This window comes from Crassostrea angulata, chromosome 7, assembly GCF_025612915.1.
Source record: "Crassostrea angulata isolate pt1a10 chromosome 7, ASM2561291v2, whole genome shotgun sequence".
NCBI classification, from domain to species: Eukaryota; Metazoa; Mollusca; class Bivalvia; order Ostreida; family Ostreidae; genus Magallana; species Magallana angulata.
Genome location: NC_069117.1, coordinates 29,531,041 through 29,554,278, shown reverse-complemented (window position 1 = coordinate 29,554,278; position 23,238 = coordinate 29,531,041). Strand labels below are relative to the sequence as shown.

Here is a 23,238-nt window from a genome sequence, read left to right as displayed (position 1 = left end):
ATAAAACAAATCAACGACATGGGTTTTACAAAAAAAACTTTAATAATAAAACAGACAAATAAATATTATCAAACTGTTCTTGTGTATCTCTTTGTAAGTGCCCGAGGGAAAGCTTGGTTTCTCCAAAGAACGGACATACCAATAGCCAGAGACAGCCTGCAAATAGAGAAAAAAAGTATCGTTCAAATGTGAAAAAATCATGTCCAATATTATCTCTCTTTAACAACAACTGTGTCTGGGTGAATTCAAGACGGGGTGAAACTGTTTGCAAGTGTAGTAGGGCGAAAATTATACGGGGCGAAAATAACCCTGTATACAGTGACAATTTTTGATTAAGAAACTAAGCAAACTGACAAAAGACAAAATTATTAAGTTGACCATAACAAGATTCATAGAGTAACAATTTTTTAAGATCGATGAAATTGTATGATATGACAATGTGTACAGTTTTCAAATGGAATATGATTCTATTCAACATATGCATTGGGACAAGAACATTAGTTAACACTCCACTTGTAAGAATGACAAGAAAACATTGCCAACATTTTTATTTCAATTGATAAGATGAAAAGAGCAATTCTTAACTTTTGTGTGGACAGTATCTATGTCTTATAAATTATTATTTATAATACAGTATATACCGGTAGTAAGTACTTATGTCTAATGCATATTTTTTTTCCATTAAAAAATGTGTATACTAGTTAAAAACAAAAAACACTGTTATGAAGCATATATATATCAGCATAAATTAAAATTTCTAACAATTTTTAAAAATTCAAATTATTCATCAAGTATATATTATTTACGATGGTAACTTAATAATATATAAATAGTGCCTGTTTGGGAGGGTAACTGTTGAAATTGACACCCCGAGACAACCATTGTTACCCTCCCAAACAGGCACTATTTATTTTATTATACTGAATGTCTTAATTTTAAAGAAAATTTTACTGCTTTTATATAGATTACTGCGAACCGTATGCGCAAAATTTACGCGCATGTAACAATTCGTTGTGTTACCCGTTGCCAAGTGTGTTGCTAACGCTGAGGTTTATAGAATGGATTACCAACTGCGTCTAAACCAATCACAGATTTCAGTATTTAACATGAAAGTATAATAACATAACTTACCACGTGAGGACATACTCCATATGTCTGTTGTTGAACTTGATATTAGTTTGTCCCCCTATAGGTCCACCCTCTACACTGCTCTCTAAAGATAACAGAAATAACACTATTATGTACACTAGAAAACACTTTTAAACACTTACTGTGGAATCATTTAAATTTGAGTGGTCCAATTTTCGTGGATTGTAGGTTTTTTCTTATTCATGGGAGCTGTAATTTTGTGGATGCGTTGGTTTTCAGTTTCAGTAAGAAAACTAACTCAATCAAAATATGTTTTTTGTTGAGGATGTAAATTTGTCAATGAGGGCTACTCAGGAAACCTCGGAAATTGATAATTTTAGATTCCACAGTATCCATCTTACCACAGACTTCTGAGTTTTCTGAGTTTATCATGTACAAGCCACAATTTTTTTTTTTAAATAATTCTGCTTTTAAATTTTTAACCCTGATTGCCTTTATTGAAACTCGTACATCAACAGCTTTTGATGAATTCTTTCACTTTGGCAATTGACTGATGCATGTCATTTGTCTTAATATACAGAATACATGTAATACCCTTTTATGCGTTTACATGAACTTACTTAAATCAGAGTCTACAAACACAGGATCAGTTCCTAAGTAACTAGCAATAGCATTAATGTCTCTGTTACTGAAGAGTCTGGGATTCTTGGGATCCTGGGTGGGGTTTACATCTAAAGGATTCCTCTGAAATAAAACACACTCGACTGATACATTATTATGTACATCTACACACTACAAAATGGTACAAATTATAAACACATATATTTTTCAAATTTTCATAACTTTGACAGGTGAGTTACTGTGGCTAAACTGCATTTAATTTCAAAAGTGATATTAAATTAAGCATGACATTTTTTGTGAGAGAACTGTAGATTTACTGGGAAAAATATCCCTAATGATAAAAAAGAATTTTTTCTTAGAACACCCCTTTCTCAACTTTTGAAATGAAATGGCTTCAAGGGTTATTTTGGGTTTGTTTTTTTTGCAATAGCTGTAGATCTGTAAAAATTTGAATGAGCGACCTGGGAGCTACAGTTTCTTGTTTGCTAAAAACTTGCACTAGTTTTGGACTGATTAACCTTATTTATACAAAAATTCTGTTGAATAACTAGTATCATTAATTTTGCAGACAATTTACTTTTGACTATGTTGCTTTATTTGCCTCAGACTTTCTCTTAAAGATGCTAACTGATCTTGGAAAATAAAGTACCCTATGTTAAATTCACATGCAGATCAAGAGTCACCATTTTTTACAGGTAAACAAACTACACCACTTCACTTTACTGGTGGTGGTGTTTAAAAGAATATCAGAGGCAAGTAAAGTAATGATACCTGTAGTAAAATGTCCAAGAAGTATTTTGGAATCAAATATTTGTATGGAATATGTTTTGGAAATAAAAATATCTGGTAATGAGTTCAAAACTAGTGCAAGTTTTTGAGCACCATAAATAGCAACATTTAACATGTAAAGAACTACTGGTAATGAAAGCTCTCAGGTCTTCCATCTGAATTTATTCAGACCAGGAGCTACAGACCTGCAGCTATCTTTGTAAAAGCCTTTCAGTAAGACAATTTTTTTTGTTCATTAATTACCGTAATACACCCTTACATACCCTCTCTGGAGCTCTTATCATCCCGTATATCTTGACTTTCCCAGTTATCTGCCCTTCTTTTCTGGTCTCCGGATTCTCCCATGCCACAGGAACCCAGCCTCTATTGACTAAGACTTCATGTCTACAAATAAAATTGCCATGTTATAAAACTATATGCACATTTAAAAAAGTTGTTTCAAAGAATGATCACACTGTATTATTTTATTGTTGCCTCTTTCATAAAAAATTAAGAAGTCTGATTCCTAAACTCAGTACATACCACATGTATTCAAGAGCAATGCTAAAATATTAAATTAACTGCATATTACATGTTTTATGAAGACCCAGCTCAAGAACTTGAAAATTGATACACAATAATGAGGATATATATCATGGAGAAATGTCTTTGTCAGTGCTGGGATACATGTATATCTACAGTGTATATCAAGTGTAAATTAGTCTAAGACATTAGACAATTCAAAACAGCTTTAACAGTATAACTAAAGATCAAGGCAATGAAACCAGAAAAGAAGACATGCACATTCACACACCCTGTGTCCTTCAGTTTAAAAGGAGTCACAACCAACAAACCAAAGTTGGCTTTGAACCCTTTTGGGGTCCTATCAGGCTGGAAGTTTGGGCGGTAACCTATCAGGACCTCCCGACTGTGGTCAAATTCACCCTCCAACCATACCTTTGTATAGTCCAAATCATTCATATCAGCTGTGTCCAATCTAATAAAACAGAAACCAGTCAAAATAATTAAGTTAATAAAAAAAAAAAAGAATACATGTTATTGTTATGCATCTAATGATTTGCAATAGATTATTTCATTGTCTAAATCCTATGGTTATTCTTGCATATGCTTACTGACTTTGGACCAACTCATCGAAGTATTTTCATTTTGAAATTCATAAACATCTATTACCTGGTATTCCCTACCTACAAAAGAATCCCTGTCTCTAAGGATAGCTAGGTGCCCCAGAGGAAGGGGGGAGGGTCTGAGGTCTATTGTCAATTTCACTGTGAGAATTTAATCAATTTTAATTTTCTGGACCTCCCACACCCCAGATCCTCCCATGGGTACAACTTGTATAGGTTGGAAAAGCAGTTTTTTTTATGTGTACATGCACATTGTTTTGTGTTAGAAAAAAATACCACATTGTTATATGTACATTTTATTTATCACAAAGTTTTCACCTTAATGTAATTTTTGTTATTTAAAAATAAAATATTATACAAAGTGTACCATCAACTAGAATTGATTTAAAAAATACATCTTCTTGTTTTGAAGGGAAGAACAAATCTCTTTAAATTCATACAGAAGTGCAATGAAATATTAAAGAAATCTGGAAAGAAAGGAGAATTTCACTCACAAATCAGTGAGTGGTACAGGGTCAGCTGCTGTTCTCTCGTCAATGGTCTTCAACAGATTGATCTTCCATTTTCTTCTTTGCCACTGCCAGTAAGCCAGTCCATAGGCAGTTAGGGGAAACATCTGAAAACAAATGACTAAAATTACTACTGAGAATTTTAATGTACATGTGTTGTATTCCTTCAAATAATCATTTTAATAATTATACTTTTTCATTGGAGCATCATTATACCCATGCATTTGCAAGGAAATAAAATGTATCAAAAATGAAAAATTAAATGTAACAATAAAGTAATTAAATATTAATTGCATGTTTATTGCATTTTCTACTTTTTCAATTGCAATGAATGATGGTATTTAATTAGGATCCTGAATTTAAAACTGGAATACTAGTATTCAATATTCACAGATTTTATTGAATGCTCTACAATTATAAATGTTGAGTAAAAACAAACTGAAATTACCATTACTGCACATGCATCAACGTTAGAACTATTACTGATGTTTATCCATGCATTTCCATTTGCAAAACATTCAAACTTATCAAAATATGTGGGGTTTTTGGTTTTTTTTAACAAGAGATGCAATAATATGATTAAATTGATATGTGATAACAATCAATAAGCAAGAAATCTAGAAAATGGTAATAATCTGTGCATGATAGAGTATAACCAGGCACTTACGCCTAAAACCACTTTTAAAAGTGTGCTTAATTCATTTGATTTCGCCTCTGGTGGAGGAGCTGACTTAAACTTGATTGGTGGCGGCTTCTGTAGGACTGGTTTAGCGTGTGCTGACATCTGTCTCTTTGGAATTTTTATCTGACCTCTGACTGTGGTCACAAATGTTTCCATCTGGTTGGTCCATCTCAAAGCTCGGTGGCATTTCTGACAATGTGGGAGTATTCCCTGTGAAATTTAAATTCAATTTAAACCAATGAGAACTTCAATAAGTAATGACAGTCTCACTGTGTCAGTCTGTCATTTTGGGTCTGGTAAGTTCTGACAAATGAGAAAGGACTTGGTGACTCTAGATAAAATTTATACCAAGGTGAGAAAATATTTAACATTAAATTGGATTTCCAAACAAATTCATAAAAAATGGAATAACATTGTTCTAGCTTTTTTAAACGTGCACAGACAAGATAGAAATTTAATGAAAGATTTTTCGAGGAAATTCGAAATAATAGAGCGAGGAAATTCGAAATTATTACATAAATATAATATAAAATGTTTTGTCTTCAGATCACATTAAGAACCATTAAACTGTTCAATATAAAAGAAATTACTTTTGAAAACACATTCCTAGACATCCTCTCAGTCTCAGACTCACTGTCCCGGTGTTCACTGCGAACTCTTTCGTTTTAGAAAAACAAATTGGGTCTATCCCTTCAAAGTTTTCTTTGACTTTATCTGATTGGATAATTCATTCCGTATGACCAATCACTGTACGTCTAACAAAATTGGTGACGAAGAACGAAGACCTTGACCAAAATATTTATTGTTGGTGAGTATTTCACTATTCGCTCGTTTTTGTTTGTGTGCTTTGTTTTGCGAAATTGACTTTAGAAGAAATAGTGTATTTCATAAATTGATAAGATATTCGAATTTCATTGCAAGTGATCAGTGTTTTTCTATTACCTGATTACTTCTTGTTTAATATGGAAATAAATATGCCTCACATCCTTATCTGGCTACACTGTGTTTTGTGTTAGTAATGATAATAATATTGCCATTGTATTTTTACAGGGTACTAGGGTACGTGGTGCCTGAAAAAGACAGAAAATGTCGTACCCTTACATGAGGAAACTAGGCACAGGCTTGACAGGAATGATGAAAGTGGAGCACCCTCATCGTAGATTAACAATTCTCTATGAGAAAATTATTCAAACACTTGTTAGATTCCCTGCAGAGAGCGTATATCGGCAGCATTCTGAGCCATTGTATCGTGAGAAGCTTGCTCATGTTAAGGCAACGGAGGATGTCAAGAAACTAGAAGAGCTGTTGGGGGATGTACACATTGAGATGTCCTTGGATCAAGCTGATAGGGAACTCCAATTGACAAGGGAAATGATGAAATGGAGGGTATGGGAACCATTACACGAAGAAGCTCCAAAAGATCAGTGGACTTGGCCACCAAATTAAAATGATTGTGAATATTTGTTGTATAAGGACGTATGTACATTGTGTAATTAAAAGTGATACAAAAGAAAATTTTTAGGTATTGTCGTAATATTAGCTGTATGGTATATGTACTAGCTCTGGAAAGTGGGTTAACCCTTTATCTTGATTGCTATGATGCTGGGTTTGTATACCAGGGGATCTAATTCAGCAGAAGCTATATCTGTATCTGTTACATTTGGCAATTGGCAGCCACAATACTATACTGGGTATTCTTGGGGGTGGGGGTGAGAGAGATTGTCTTTATAGAACTTTTCCCCAGGGGCTATGGCTCTGTGGAATGATAACTCTATTTTGAAAGAAGGAGGAAAATATGATAGATCTAGATACAGAGTGCAATCCAGTTTCTACTTACACTGGCTAGTGGCTAACCCTCCAGCCTGATTACTAGAGTGTTGCATTTGTATACCAGAGCACCCTAGCAAAGGCAAAATATCTCTCTGTTATACTTCGGTAAGAATTAGTTTTATCATCAATTCTTTTGAGGTGTACATATTTGGTATTGAATACAATTTGCAGTACAGTGAAAATAAGTATAATTATGAAATATATAACTGCTTATGTAATGCATAAGTATGCATGTGTAAATGCTTCAATTTAAAGAATTCATTGTTTTCTCTGCTCACAAATACCACCATCAGTATTTGTTTTTGTTCAGTTGAATTTATTGCTGGGTACAACATGAACTAGTGTATCAGTAATTAAAACAACTCTTAGTTCATTTATCTACACGTATAAAAAGAGGGTAAAAGGCCACGTACAACACTCACATAAGTAAAAACATTTAACTGTGATGCAAACAAACAGTTAGTCTCATTGCCAAAAAAAAAAGAGATACTTTTACAATATGTCAATCTAAACGCTGGTATATGCATATCCATTTTATGCTCAGTTTATTTGAACAATTTCTGAAGTAGCCATATTTTCAACAATAATATCAAAAATACTATATTTTTCACTGTCTATAATTCGCTTTCATATTATAGTCGTTTCCTATGTAAATGTATTCTATCTATTTACTCTGTTTCTTCTTATTCTACCTTTTAAGCCATTGCCATGTACTGTTATAATTTTACTCACTTAAAATCGCTTTCGAACTCAGTAAGACCAGGTCATGGTTTGAAAAAAAATTTAAGATCAAAGCCTAAATTTTTTTTCAGATCCCTAAATATATCTGGTTCCTGAAAAAAGATAAGAGGGTAGTGTGAGTAGAAAAGTCTTGGTTGTGTTTTTATCCCGAGATGCGTGAAAATGCCACTCGGACAAAATAACGTCATAAGAGGCCGACGTTGGTTAAATCTTGAAAGCGTACAATTAACGTAATCTCGCCGTAAGATACAATGAGTTTTAGATTTTGAAAACTTTTGAAAAATTGTTTCATTATTAATATCAAATCTTCATTTATGTGAATTAAACGCGTTTTGAATTCAGCGTTCGAACTCCAAGAACGCGGGATCGAACTCTCAACCTTTGATTTTTATTGTGCAATGGCTTTCCAATATTAAAATAAATTTAAAAAAATTGTTTTGGAAAAGGTATCCAAGCAAGAGAAAGAGATTCTCGATGCACAATTTATCAAACTTATGAAATAATGTGGACTTCAACATGACGTTGATACTGATCGAGTCGCTTTTAATATTCTTCATCCTGCAGAGAGAGAGAGAGAGAGAGAGAGAGCCCCCTGTATATTAAATGCAAGTCTGACGAATAGTTTTGAATGCAATTCTTTGTTTTTAGATTTATTTGATCTGGATTGTAGACAAAGACTGACAAGAATGTTTATTCCGCGCAAAAGCTAAAATAGCTTGATAATGAATTTTTTTTCCTCCAAAATGCTGATGTTTTACAACGCTTTGTGCCTACATACATGTACTAGGTGCTGATCCCTATATTCGCCTAAAACAAGGTCGCGATTTTCGCTTCATTCTAAGTTAATTAAATATCATTTTATCAACGAGTTTTGCGGAGTGTGACAGCTAAAACGACGTACAAAGACAACTTTTTTTTCTTAATTTTTGCTATCAGAGATTAGTCTGTAATTTTAATCTGAACAGAAATATTATTACCCCACAGGGGATCCATGATATTCACTTAGACCTATATATAGAAGTGACAAGGAGAAAAACTTTCTTGGATTTTTTAAAACGAAGTGAACTATCCGTGTTTTTGCGAATAATTATTATTTTTTGTTTGAATTAAGATACAGTTTTATATTCAGTTCGATCAATATTCAGATGGAATTAAAATGAAATATAGTAAACGATGTTGAAATTTAAGGAAATTTCAGGATGGATGTGGAATTACCAATACCCAGGGAACTCTCGTCTTCTCTAGCAATGACGTGTACCAGTCTAGCTGAGCGCAAAAAACCACGCTATTTCTATAAATGTCCATAAAACTGAATGATAATCTGATATGCGGCTGAAGTGCCTAGAAACGACCACTCTCCTACAGTTTTATATTAACTGCAATCCTTTGCTAATTGTAGCACTGATGTATACGAGTAACAATTAATCAAGGGAGCGACGCACAGAAACCGTAAGATGATTTGATATTCTGCTTTGTATATTTATCAAATCAAATATACAACATGACTACTTTAGTCATGTTGTATATTTGATTTGATAAAATGAAATATATCAGAAAGGACATATTTTTCAAATTCAGCCATATGCCTATGGGTCAGGTCACTCACCGAGAAAAAATTTCTCAAGTGAAGTAAATTTTACTTCTCTCTTTCCATGCTTCATCGCATAAAAACTCATGTAAATTCACTTCCACTGATCACATCCTATAATACTATACTTGTACTAGTATTCTTATTTAGAACATTGCATCCCCCATGTTTCCTTCAATCATTGATTTCGGGACCACATTTAATCTAATTCTATACTATATCACTATATCAGGATGTTGGCATACTAGTATCACAAACTGAGATTCCTCATAAATAGAACCATTTTAACAAGAGCTTCGACTTTGAGGTAGTTGTAACACGGCAATGTGACGTAGGCCTGTCTATTTCATTCCTACTAGTATCCACTTAGCTTTGAAATCAACAAGATGTGTCTGACTTTTGAGCTAAGATTACCAATTGCAATCGGAGCATATTTCGCTTGAAACCAGCGTCATTTTTAATTGTTTTGATGCAAGGAGTAGTTGGTTACATGTACGTCCTACTGAAAGTCCAAGGTCTAGTGTAAAAAATGGTTCTAACTAGAATTCTTCACCCTTTATAAGGCCAAATCATTGCCACACGAGTCACGGTTTAAACAAACTCGAAAAAGCCACTTTCCTAAGAAACCATTTATTGTAAATTTTGATGCTGGAATTTCTAGAGGATTTGTTTTTGTTTAATGTAATTTTTAGTTAGATACCCAGTCTTTTAAATTTTAAAATCTACTAAAACTTTAAAAAAGAGTGGCCTTGCATTTGAATGTATACTTGAATCCTTCCACGGTATTCCAACTATTAGAAACATATCATAGCACTGTCAAAAGTATAGAAGATGGGAAAATGTGTTGTATGATTTTTTGTGATTTGTCGAAAGCTTTTGACAGGGTGTGGCACGAAGCCCTAATTTTTAAACTTCAAACTTATGGTATAAGTGGGCATCTTTTACAATGGTTTAACAGTTACTTAAGTGATAGAACACAAAGGGTAATGTACAAAAACAAGTTATCATCAACGTTATGTATCAATGCTGGTGTTCCACAAGGGTCAGTATTTGGACCACTTTTATTCCTTATTTACATTAATGATGTAGCAACGAATATGTAATCATTTTGTAGACTTTATGCTGATGATAATTCATTACAGCATTGTGATTTATATACTAAAAACATTGAAACTGTATTGAATCATGATCTGAAAATTCTCAGCGACTCTGACAATTGGTTATTGAAATTTAATCCGTCTAAAACAAAAGCTGTTTTTTCACAAAGAAACATGTAGAAGTTATTTTTTTAAAGGGTGTCAACTGGACTATGTTTCAACCCACGGACATCTTGTTTTACTTTTTTCTAATTTAAGTTGGTATCAATATATTAATAATATAGTAAACAGTGCATACAAAAAATTAGGACTTTTGAAAAAACTAAAGTTTACTCTAGGTTCTTGAATATGCTTCTGTAGTATGGGACGGTTGCAATATGTTTGACATGGAGAGATAAGAAAAAGTTCAATTAGGTGCTGCAGGGATTGTTAATGGTTTACCCATTTTAGCATCTACAGAATCTCTCTACACAGAAACTGGCTGGGAACCTCTGGTCAGTCGACGAAATAAGGCTAAATTAATAACCATGTTTAAAATTCATACAAATCAAGTACCTGAGTACTTGAGCAACATTATTCCTCCTGTAACAAAAAATGTCTCAATATATCACACAAGAAATAGCGAAAATTATAGTGTTCCAATCAGCAGATTAGAACTTCACAAAATATCTTTTGTACCTGACACCATTCGGAAATGGAATTCTCTTAAATTATTAGAAGTTAGGGAAGCAACGTCTCTCAACATATTCAAGAAAAACATTACTGAAAGTATTCCTCAACCTCCAAAATATTTTTCATTTACTATTAATATTTTACATACCAAGTTGAGACACAACCATGACAACTGCATTTTAAATTATGATCTGTATAGAAAAAACATTATTGAATCACCCAATGGTATTTGTAGTCAAAAGGAGGATGTTTATCACTTTTTCTTTGTATGCAAGAATTACGTAAATGCAAGAAACAATCTTTTTGAATTACTTTTTAATAGGCTTGAAGAAACAATTTTAATTAACTCACATTTGCTTCTTTGGGGTAGTGACAATTTGTCTTACAATACAAACTGCATTTTTTTCAGCAGTTGAACAATTCATTAAAGAGTCTGGAAGATTTAATAATTAAATTCCTTTTTGCGTTTGCTTTTTATACTGTATATTAACGTTATCTACTATATATTCGCAATTACTTTGTAAATGCATGTCTATGAATTTAATTATTATAAAGTCAATAAGTATAAGTAACATGTAATATTACTATGAAAATTGAATATATATTGTATGTATTATCATTAGGAGAGGAACTTGTAAGTTGTAAGAACTTGTTTCCAATCCTTTTGTGTAACTTACACAATAAAAATATGTTCAAATCAATCCTATCACTAATGATATATTGTGCCTATAACATTAATATTTGCCCGGTGGTTTCTACGAAAAATATAAAGTTTGGAAATCTCCGATGTAGATGATATCTCATCTCCCCCCAAAAAATAAATGTTTCCAAATTAGGAACCATGATAAGTTGTTTTATATTTATATTTTTCGAATTATGTCCGAGCAATTGTTATTTTTTATCGTAGAAATTTCTAAATTTCTCGAATTTGCTTTTTGAACCTATCATATTGCTCTTGCAATTTTATTATATATCTTTAAAGCGGACATTACATCTTATGTGGATAAGGCATATATAACCAGCAGTGGTAAACATATATGTCACATAACACAGTAAAATTTTAATAAATATATAGTAAGCACGATGGCCTAGTGCATGCGTATAAATAATATCTATAACTAGATTCGATCTCGTTGCGAGCAACGAGTGGGTCTTCCGTCCAATTTTTGAATAGATAAGATTAAACTTATCAATTCAAAGATAAAATCGTAGATCTAAGCGAAAAAAAAAAAAATTTGCGGCACTCGAGGCTTGAACCCGGGTCGCCTGGGCCATGTCCACGACTATAACGACTGAGCTACTCGGACTCCGCTTCAGAACTTTGACGCTTAATTTCTCGAGAATGCCTTGATCGATTTTAAAACTAATTACATATTCTTAATCAGTAAAAGGGTCACTATAAGGTGTAAAAATTTCAAAGAAAAATATTAAAAAATAAAAAAGTCGAAAAATTCAATTTTTCAAATTACCTTCCGGTGACGACCGGAAGTGACGGCGGACAATCTCTTGACCGAGGTACAATAGAAAAACGGTAGATCTATCATCTCTGAAAATTTCAGCTCTATATCTTTGCTCGTTTTTGAGAAACCCGACAGACAAAATTGACTTTTTAAAATCGTAAACGGACGATAACTTCCGACCGGAAGTGTATTTTCAAAAAATAAAAATTATATATCAGGTTTAGATGGAAACACGTTTATATTGAAAATTTGAGCGAAATCGACCCAGCCATCTCCGAGAAATCGTCTGCACAAAATCGGTAAGAAAAAAAAAGAATAATAATAAGAACTAGACACGATCTCGTTGCGAGCAACGAGGAGGTCTTCCGTTCGATTTTTAGAATGAAATATGACATCATCAACTTTGATTTTCGACAACAAAACATGTTATGGAAAAAGGAATGAATTACTTATGCTTTATTGTATTGCTTTTTATAAGTTCTCTTGCTTTTTTAAATACTTTCATTTCTTTCAATTAAGATAGAAAAGATCAAACTTGTTTACCTCTGGTCAATAAAAAAAACCCTGATTGGGTAACGCAAGAGAAAATCATTATATTGTTAGGATATATAAACGTATTATACCTAATCTAGCTTTAATAACCTTTCACAAAATGGCTCTCATTAAAGGGCTATAGATAAAAGATTTTAGAGCTCTTTGATCCCCTAATTTAAGGGGCAAGTCCCTTTTTTTGATTCAAATGAAAGGACATTTAATTCTGAACACATTTTGTCAACAAGTGTTTAGAAATTCGTTACCGTTCTGGAGATATATCAAAAAGAAGGTTTTAGGGGCCGATCCCGTATCTCCTTATAGGGGCCGTTTAACGAAATTTTGAAGGTTGCATTTTGTTGAGAACATCGTTTTAAACAACTTTTCTTCTGTACCGCATTACAAAATATATTTCTTTTCTGAGATATGGGTTATCAAAATTTTGGACTTCTTGCCCCTAAAAACCCTTAATTACGTAACACATGATAAAATCATTACATTGCTTTGATACATAACTATAAGATAAACAAATTTGTTTCTATAACATTTCACAAAATATCTTTCCATGAATGGTTATAGATAAAAGACTTTAGAGCCCTTTGGTCCCCTAATTTTAGGGAAAAGCCCCCTTTTTATGGATTCAAATGCAAGGACATTTAATTCTAAACACATTTTTTCAACAAGTGTTTAGAAAATCGTTACCGTTCGGGAGATATATGAGAAAGAAGGTTTTAGGGGCCGATCCCCTATCTCCTTATAGGGGCCGTTTAACGAAATTTTGAAGGTTGCATTTTGTTGAGAACATCATTTTAAAAAACTTTTCTTCTGTACTGCATTACACAATATATTTCCTTTCTGAGATATGGGTGATCAAAATTTTGGACTTCTGGCCCCTAAAAACCCTTAATTACGTAACACATGATAAAAGCATTAGATTGCTTTGATACATAACTATAAGATAAACACATTTGTTTCTATAACATTTTACAAAATATCCCTCTATGAATGGTTTTAGATAAAAGACTTTAGAGCCCTTTGGTCCCCTAATTTTAGGGAAAAGCCCCCTTTTTATGGATTCAAATGCAAGGACATTTAATTCTGAGCACATTTTGTCAACAAGTGTTTAGAAATTCGTTACTGTTCTAGAGATATATGAGAAAGAAGGTTTTGGGGGCCGATCCGTTATCTCTTTATAGGGGCCGTTTAACGAATTTTTGAAGAATGTATTTTGTTGAGAACATCATTTTAAACAACTTTTCTTCTGAACTGCATTACAAAATATTTTTCCTTTCTGAGATATGGGTGATCAAAATTTTGGACTTTTGGCCCCTAAAAACCCTTAATTACGTAACACATGATAAAATCATTACATTGTTTGAATACATAACATTGAGATAAACAAATTTGCTTCTATAACATTTCACAAAATATCTCTCACTAAAGGGCTACAGATTAAAGACTTTAGAGCCCTTTGGTACCCTAATTTGAGGGGCCAGCCCCTTTTTCTTCATATCAAATGAAAGGTTATTTAATTCTACACAAAATTGGTTCAACAAATGTTTAGAAATTCGTTACCGTTCTGGAGATATATGAGAAAGAAGGTTTTCGGGGCCGGTCCCTTATCTCCTTTTAGGGGCCGTTTAACGAAATTTTGACGATTGCATTTTGTTAAGAACATCATTTTGAACAATTTTTCTTCTGTACTGCATTTCAAAATATTTTTCCTTTCTGAGATATGGGTGATCGAAATTTTGGACTTTTGGCCCCTAAAAACCCTTAATTACGTAATATATAATAAAACCATTACATTGCTTGAATAAATAACATTGAGATAAACATATTTGCTTCTATAATCTATTACAAAATATTCCTCGGTAAAGAGATACGGGTAAAAGATTTTAGAGCCCTCTAGGTCCCTAATTTGAGGGGCCAGCCCCTTTTTCTCGATATCAGCTGGAAGATCTTGTAAATATAAACTTTTTTTACATTACATGTTTTAACAAAATATTTTCCAGAAAAGAGATAAAGAGAGAAAAGCACAAAAATTAACGACGCTTTTTTAATGTCAATTTTCGAGCCATAGCGAGCTTTGGCGCCAAAAGTGCTAAACATACAAAACAACAATTATGCAAAACTTCAATCTTTCCTTTACCAACCGTAGAAATTTGAGCTCAAAATCTCTTAAAGTTTAGGAGAACGGCCGCAGACAAAATACCCATATAAAAATTAGAAAAATCTCAATATCTCAAAAACGGATGTGACGTCATCAATGCAAAAAATTTGCTATCAGGTTCAGACCACTATCTATTACATCTGAAAATTTGATGGAGATCGGTTGAGCCGTTTCTGAGAAATCGCGTGCACAAAAATGGGAAGAAAAAAAAAGAATAAAAATAATAGGGAAAAAGAAACCGAAGAATAACAATAAGGTCTTCCGTTGGAAACGGAAGACCTTAACTAGATTCGATCTCGTTGCGAGCAACGAGTGGGTCTTCCGTCTGATTTTTGAATAGATTAGATTAAACTAATTAATTCAAAGATAAAATCGTAGATCTAAGCGAAAAATAGAGAAAAAAAAATTGCGGCACTCGGGGCTTGAACCCGGGTTGCCTGGGCCATGTCCACGACTATATCGACTGAGCTACTCGGACTCTCGCTTCAGGACTTTGACGCTTAATTGCTGGAGAATGCCTTGATCGATTTTAAAACAAAATACATATTCTGAATCAGTGAAAGGGTCACTATCAGGTGTAAAAAATTCAAAGAAAAATGTTAAAAAAAAAAAAAGTCGAAAAATTCAATTTTTCAAAAATTTCTTCCGGTGGCGACCGGAAGTGACGGCGGACGTTCTTTATACCGAGGTGCACCAGGAAATCGATAGATCTATCATCTCTGAAATTCTCAGCTCTCTATCTTTGCTCATTTTTGAAAAACCTGAGAGACAAAATTGACTTTTAAAAATCGTAAACGGACGATAACTTCCGACCGGAAGTGAATTTTCAAAATCTGTTTCAGCGGTATAAATTTCAGATAACGAGGCTTCAGTCCTGAAAATTTGAAAGAAATCGATCGTCCCATCTCTGAGAAATCGCCTGCACAAAATTTGTAAGACAAAAAAAGAATAATAATAATAACTAGAGCAAAGCTCGTTGCAAAGCAACGAGTGGGTTTTCCGCTAATGTCGAAAGCAACGCTAGAAGTACGTCTAAGAAGCAGAGTTCTTAATCTAGTAACAAAGAAACCTAAGTACAAAAAGATAAAAAAAATCGAATGATTCTTGGTACAACTTAACATGATCCGAATGTTTTAAGTACGACTTAACCAAAAACCCTTAACCATTTCAAGAACGACTTAACAAAAAAACCAATGTGTTTAAGTACGACTTAACAAATTTGACTTCATTTTAGGTACAAGTTTACTTTACCTTGAACTAACATCTTTTTTCTTAACCCAGAATGCAAAATTAAAATTTATGTAAAAAATCAATTTTGTTTAAAACATAATTCTGAGCAACTTTTCCTCTTCACTGCTTTTCAAAAGGTTGACCTTTCATACTGTGTGCTCGTTGCGTCATTAATTGTCAGAAACTTATCGATGTTAAGTTTACTTTACTGTACTTCTGTGAATATTTTCTATGTAAAATTACTATGAACCAGACAACATTGAAATGGTGAACATTTCAAAGGGCCCCGCTTATGTTATTTCAGAGAATTCTGCTTTGACCTTGACCTATAACTTGAAATTTTTCCAGCTGGCATAGAACTTTTAATTCAATTTCATTCCCCTTAACATACATGCATTTTTGTTCAATCTGACCAAGATTAAGCATATTTGGAAAATAATCTACTATTTAAAACTAATTTTAAAAAGATCTGCTATGACCTTCACATTGACAAACTTGGTTCAAGGTCACTGCACGCCATTAACCAATAAACTCTGTAAAGGTAAAATATTAGCCAAATAGGGGCTAAAAGGAGAGTATATCTATGCTCTTAAAATATGGATTTTTGTGTGATCTGATATGACCTTGACTCTTCATCTACAAATATCATTCGAGGTCATTGCATATATTTTGAACAAAGGCATCATGTGGGTAAAGTATGAGGCTGAATGGAGCAAAGGGAGAGAAGATATACTCCGGACAAGGATTTTTAAAAATATAATTCTGATATGACCTTCACAGTTTCTTTTCACTGAAAATAGGTTCAAGGTCACTACACACCCTTTCCTCAAAAGCTCTGCTTATGTGAAGTCTGAGCCAAATAGGGGTTAGTAGAAATTATATATGCTCTCAAAAAAGGATTTTTGCATGATCCGATATGATCTTCACCCGTTACCTAGAAATTTCATGCAAGGTCACTGCACATCGTTTAACCATAGAGACACTCTGTGAGTATTAGCCAGATTGGACCAAAGGGAAAAAAGATATGCCCCAGACAAGGATTTTAAATATATAATTCTGCTATGACCTTAACCTTATACCTAAAAACATGGTTCAAGGTCACTGCACATCCTTCAACCAAAGGAACCCTGTGGATGAGGTATGAGCCAGATTGGGCCAAGGGGAGAGAAGCTATGCTCCTGTCAAGCCATCTCGGATGGACAGACCGACAAATTGATCACTAGAAGGCGTCCGCATAAACATGCCTTTTTATCTAAAATAGTATCCATGCTATCTGCCCATGGTGAATAGTCATCAAAACCATTCATTAGCAGAATTTGATTTCCCTCCTTTTTAAGGTGGTATGGGACATCTGTCGATATTAATGTGGATTAAAGTACTATATAATTGAAAACTTTTCACCGGTTTAGAATTTTCAAATTTTACAATATTTAACCAAAAAATAGCTTTTAAAAATATTTGAAAAGGTAAAAATTGTAAAAACCCCAGCAGGATTCGAACTAATGACTTATAGGTTCCTAGTAAACCCTCTAACCCACTGTGCTAAGGAGTTAGGTGACCATTTTTGAGAAGAAACTACATGTACTTATATAATTACACTTTATTTTATTGTTTATTTCGATAAACAATACGTCACAACATGGAAGTGTACCATATCACCTTAAACTCGGAACACCTCTGACCTAACAAGATCGCCGCATTAAATACAAAGTTTGATTTTAACTCTAATTTGTTTATCATCAAGAAATTCTGCATCGCTGACAAATAAAGTTTTCTTCTGTATAATGAAATACCAATTAACTGACTATTCGGACAATAGCAAGTTTATTGTCCCATTCAACAGCTACTATTTCCCTTGGCTTTGCCTCATTAAATATTTGCTGTCTTGGGGGACAATAAACTTGCTATTGTCCTCATACCCAGTAAATACTAAATAGGCATATAATATCCTATCCACCTACATTTCATGTTATATAACCTCCCGTTTGTAACCTTCAATTTCACTGTAAAGTCAACATATCTGTCATAGCCGCAAGTTTCACAATTTATTTCTGCTTCTCATGTACTTAAAATTAGGGGCCTTAATATTGCTTACCAATTCCAACGAGACATCCCTCTAACTATTGGTAATCATTAAAATTCATTTCATGAATCTACGCAACAATGATAAACCTTCAAGTACAGTCACTCTCAATTTTACAAAAATATTGACGGTACTTTATCCAAAACTGTTCCTTGTATCTTTAACTTAGTACACTAACATTTTTATGAAAAGACGGTTTGTCTTAGAATAAGAAAGCTAATGCAATTCTGAGAAAAAGAATACCACATATTGCCAATTCCATTGAGGTATAATAAAAATATGGCCATTTAAGTGAACCCACCATTTCCAATTTCCTTTAGTAAACACAGATTTACAGGGTTCTCCATAGTAAAACATCTTTATCTGACCTTTTAGAGGTCAACTTTTGTTCAACCACCTTTAAAAAGAAACCCTATTCAATACAACATATGCCTACATGATATAATCATGATAAAAGCTTCACATCACTTAGAAATACCCTTACATGTATACCGCCCACCCCCCAATCTTTTGATTTTCATAAAAAGTCATGGTTTGAAATGTTTTACCTAATTTTATGAAACATGTGGCAATTTCCTTGAGTCATTTCTCACACATATTTGAAAACAATCATCAATGATTCTAAAATGTGATCTTTATTTGTTTATTGTATGATTTGTACCATTTTAATTAACAAATACCGGTAGACAGCTGTCCTGCGTGTGATTTCTTGTTTTCATGAAAAAAGTAAGCTAACAATCATATTTAGTGAATATCTAATCTATTCTGATTTCTAGTCTTCTTCTAACCATGCTAAAACAGTAAGTTACAACCTACAAGTTAGACATCTGCCTTAAATTAGAATTAAATTCAAACACACCCAGGTAGCTGGAGACAGAGTTGATTTCAATGAAAAATGTTCAAATTTGACATGTTTTTCTACTTTTTATGCATATATACCTTAGAAAGGTAGAAATAGGTTGTTTCTTGTTCATTTCAAAAGTAATTATCATAGCAGATGTTATTTCAAAGTCAAATGTACATTTACATATCCTACATGTAATCTTAATGCAGACAATTAAATAGAGGGGGGGGGGGGGTTCAATTATGTAAACACATCTAAATATCTTTATGAAATAAAAAATAAAGGAAACATAATTGTATACTTTTATTGAAAAACAAATTTTCACAGCAATTATGAATTTCTTTAAACAGCCTTAATTTTGTTTTCATAATTTCTTATCAAACACAAACCACAACATGGCATGATGCTTTCTTCAAGTTCCATTATTGTTCATGCATTATCGGATTTAATTTGAATTACCAGTAAATAGTCTGTAGAACACAAGGAATATGCATGTGGATAGAGGTGACAGGTTAATCTCAGGAGCTGACCCACAAGAATCAACAGGTACCGGTAAAAGCCATGTGGTAACAAGAGTCTGTTTTGAGCTGAAATAAATAAAAAAAATAATTAGCTGTGTTTACAGACATGTACTAGTAATAGCTGTGTTTACATTAACATATGCATAGTATTTCTGTAAAAAATACACTGATCATGCAGTGTAATAAGTATGACATATCCCAATACATGACATAACATTTAGGCAGTACAAGATCAAAAATTTGCATATCAAGTCATAATATAAAATTAAAAAATTTTCATAGGTATAAACACTTATCAAATTGAGAAAGAGAGAGAGTTTGAGAGAGAGAGAGTTTATTACCATACTTGTAGTGCAACAGTCAATATTTCAATTCGTAAATTACAAACGAATATTACCCACCGAACAGCGTCAAAGTACATGTACTGGTATTAGCTTCTGGTATACCATTTTTTATCAATTCTACTGTGTATTTTTTGTTTGCAAATAAATTTAGCGAGGGTTTTTGTTTATTTTCTTATAAATTACATGTTTTAAAAACAATACTACGTGTAATAAGCATAAAACATGTATGAGTAAACTTAATGAAGAATTTTTAATAGATATTTTTCAAAGAATGTAGTACATTACATGTATGTCAATCTTTATAAAACTAGCGTATATTTCGTGCGCCATAAATTGCAAGTTTTTTGTAAATATCATTTACTTGCATGATAGGTATATATGGTCTAACCAAAATTTTCTTCATAAAGCTACAGCTGTATGTACCACATATATGTTTTGTCACAAGTATACATTTAAAAAAAAAAATACCCAAATTCCAACAGTTTAAATAAACTCAACTCATTCTCTGATAAGTTCATTGTGTTTTGTGCGTGCATATCTTATTTGTCTGCTGCAACAGCAGCCAATCAGCGGTAAGCTGAATCCACAAAAAGAAAGTTTGTGTTTTAGGAGCGGGTAAATTGTTTATGCGACACTGTCAAGAAAACCACACCAAATAATAACAAGAAACATAAATATTCACTTAAATGTATTCTGTTGTAAAGTAAAGGTTTTTAACACTTATTGCATCTTGCAAAACATGTGATGACCTTAATCATCTGTCATATATCTGATATACATGTATATGTAAAAGATGGGAGAAATAACGACGGAACAAAGTGGGATTCGAACCTGGCCCTCTGAATCTCTAGTCAAGTGCTCTACCAACTGAGCTACATGTATCTGGCACCGGTATTCAAACCAGTCTGACCGTCACATTCCTCCCCCTTAAATGATCTTCACCCTCGAAGATCATCCCTGTTAGTTCCAGGGGTTGGTCACAACACCAATATTGTAACAGGATGGGAGAAATAATGAAGGGATTTGAACCTGGGCCCCCTGAATCTCTAGTCAGGTGCTCTACCAACTGAGCTATCTGGCACTGGTATTCAAACCGGTCTGATCGTCACATATATAAAGAATTATTTTAAACAATGTTGTTCAATTAAAAATAACACTCGCAACCTTCAGTTTTTGTCTATAATTAATCAATATTGGTGTGCGATCAGTTCTCGCCGAGTACCATTTCTCACCAGTGTATTGTTACGTCATTTTATCAACACATAAAATTATATACGAAAATATGATGTAACAGTGCACCAGCGAGAAATGGTCCTCGGCGAGAACTGCTCGCACGCCAGTACTGCCAGTAGTCAGATTAAAAAAAGAGAATAAAAAATTACATTTAAAACATTAACAAGGACAATTTAAGTACACATCATAACTGCTAAACAAGAAAAATTATGTGAACTGGTAGAATGGTAGGCATAGTTCTAACTTGTAACCTACATGTACAAGTACATGTACTGGGTACCCGTTGGTCTGCTATACCTCTTTAATGATACAATGATCGGCATCATAAAGATATTAAAGTCATGTTAACTCTGAAGTCTGAAGTATACAATTTTATTTACTTGAAGTTAATTATGTCTACAGGGTATTCATGACTACATTTGGAGTTCTCTGCACAAGAATATATGATATGTTTCTAATTAGACCCTGCTTTGAATTTTGAGTTGAAAATTCACAATCTGTTATTTTTTTAAATTGATAAATTCAGTTACCCTTTCCAGTCCCCCATGAACCTCGAGCGAGTCTAAACACCCATGAAACATGTAAAAATTACACGTTAGTAAACAAACACCCACACCATAACAAAAACATCCAACAGTGTGCACGTACTTACATGTACATCTATACTATATACTTAATTTTAACCAGTTAACAAGAAACTTTAAAAGGAGTAAAAGCCTCACCTTCTTCAGTAACATCCACATAAATCACACACTTTAATGTCCATCTTTTCTCCTTTATTACTCGTAGCTTATCAACGGCTGATCGTCGACAGAAGTGTGGCTGTCAGAATTTCCTCGTAAACGATTCACACGAGAAAAATATCCTCCTTAAACAAATATGTAGTATTGTTCCCTGTGCATGTTCATATGTTTCACAGCAAATTGAAAATGCATGTGTACACCGAAAGAATACACAACTTCTCTTCTGCATTACGGCTCTCTCTTTTCTACAATGCCGTTCGTTACTGTTTACATTCGGCGCGCGCGCGCGGGGGTCACAAACAGGGGCGCCCCGACAAATAGTTGCACATAGAACGTTTAAATAATGTGTGTTCATTGAATTCATAAATGATATAGATGAAAAAAATGAAATTGAACCACAACAATTTATCTAAGACGCAACACAACGTAATGCAGTAAATGCCTGGGCCTTAATGTGGCATTTGTTCGCTTGTGTGTCTATGTAGACATATTAACTCGTTCATGTACGATTCTTACATATTTGTTTTATGAAATTTGAAAAAAAAATATAGGACAAAACTTGTTTAATTTGATACCAAATGACATTATTTAATATATTAACAATAACTAAATTAATTTTTTTTCATAAAATGATAACGATTTTTGCTATCAGAAAAATACGTGTATGAGCTGCTGACCCCTAATTATAGGGGCCAGCCCTTTTTTCTTAATTTTAAATGAAAGCTCTCGTTATTCTAAACAACTTTTGTTCTATATGTATTAACAAAATATTTTTAGTTTAAAGTTTATAATACAAAAAGCAACAAAATTTCAGCCCCGAAAAAATCTTAAACTTTGGCGACAAATAGCTCAAAAACTAACAAAGAAATTACCAAAATTTTCATGCCAGCAAAATTATAAAATGTTACCGACAATTTCGCCAAATTTTATGCATCTATCATCTGTAGTTCCCGAGATCAACTCTGGACAAAAGACCCCCCAATTTTCAATTAAAGGGCAATAACTCATAACCGGAAGTGAATTTTAAAAATTTGAAAAAAACGTCTAGAGATATTAATATCATCTACATACCCTGAAAGTTTCATAGCAATCAGACAAAAAATGTTCGAGAAATCTCGTGCACAAAATTTGCGGGAAAAAAAAAAAAATAATAATAAGAAACAGTAGAATAACAGAAGGGTTTTCCGTTGAAAAACGGAAAACCCTAATAATAATAAGAAAAGTGAAAAAGAAACCGAAGAATAATAGAAGGGTCTTCCGCTGAAGACGGAAGACCCTAATAAGAAAAGTGAAAAAGAAACAATAGAATAATAGAAGGGTCTTCCGCTGAAGAC

The 23,238-nt window shown here is 33.2% G+C and overlaps 2 protein-coding genes across 2 annotated transcripts; one reads left to right on the top strand and one right to left on the bottom strand.

Annotated features, from left to right (window-relative positions):
• LOC128191729 (surfeit locus protein 1-like) lies at positions 1 to 5,529 on the bottom strand. The gene is made up of 8 exons (XM_052863963.1): positions 5,405 to 5,529; positions 4,800 to 5,024; positions 4,118 to 4,239; positions 3,293 to 3,475; positions 2,763 to 2,883; positions 1,710 to 1,833; positions 1,132 to 1,213; positions 1 to 156 (listed from the first exon to the last, which is right to left on the bottom strand). The coding sequence occupies exons 1-8, from the start codon at positions 5,426 to 5,428 to the stop codon at positions 69 to 71; spliced, it is 969 nt and encodes a 322-aa protein (XP_052719923.1). The 5' UTR covers positions 5,429 to 5,529; the 3' UTR covers positions 1 to 68.
• Positions 5,530 to 5,534: 5 nt separating this feature from the next.
• LOC128191730 (NADH dehydrogenase [ubiquinone] 1 alpha subcomplex subunit 5-like) lies at positions 5,535 to 6,329 on the top strand. Its single transcript, XM_052863964.1, has 2 exons — positions 5,535 to 5,622; positions 5,865 to 6,329. Exon 2 carries the CDS (start codon positions 5,901 to 5,903, stop codon positions 6,258 to 6,260), a length of 360 nt encoding a protein of 119 aa, XP_052719924.1. The 5' UTR covers positions 5,535 to 5,622; positions 5,865 to 5,900; the 3' UTR covers positions 6,261 to 6,329.
• Positions 6,330 to 23,238: the final 16,909 nt, after the last annotated feature.

Excerpts from the sequence above, each read along its gene's own strand:
- LOC128191730 (XM_052863964.1), top strand. The coding sequence starts at position 5,901 with ATGTCGTACCCTTACATGAGGAAACTAGGCACAGGCTTGACAGGAATG.
- LOC128191729 (XM_052863963.1), bottom strand. The coding sequence starts at position 5,428 with ATGTCTAGGAATGTGTTTTCAAAA. Across the intron at positions 3,476-4,117 it reads CCTGTACCACTCACTGATTT|ATTGGACACAGCTGATATGA; the intron begins GTGAGTGAAATT and ends CTGTTTTATTAG. Across the intron at positions 1,214-1,709 it reads GTTTGTAGACTCTGATTTAA|AGAGCAGTGTAGAGGGTGGA; the intron begins GTAAGTTCATGT and ends TGTTATCTTTAG.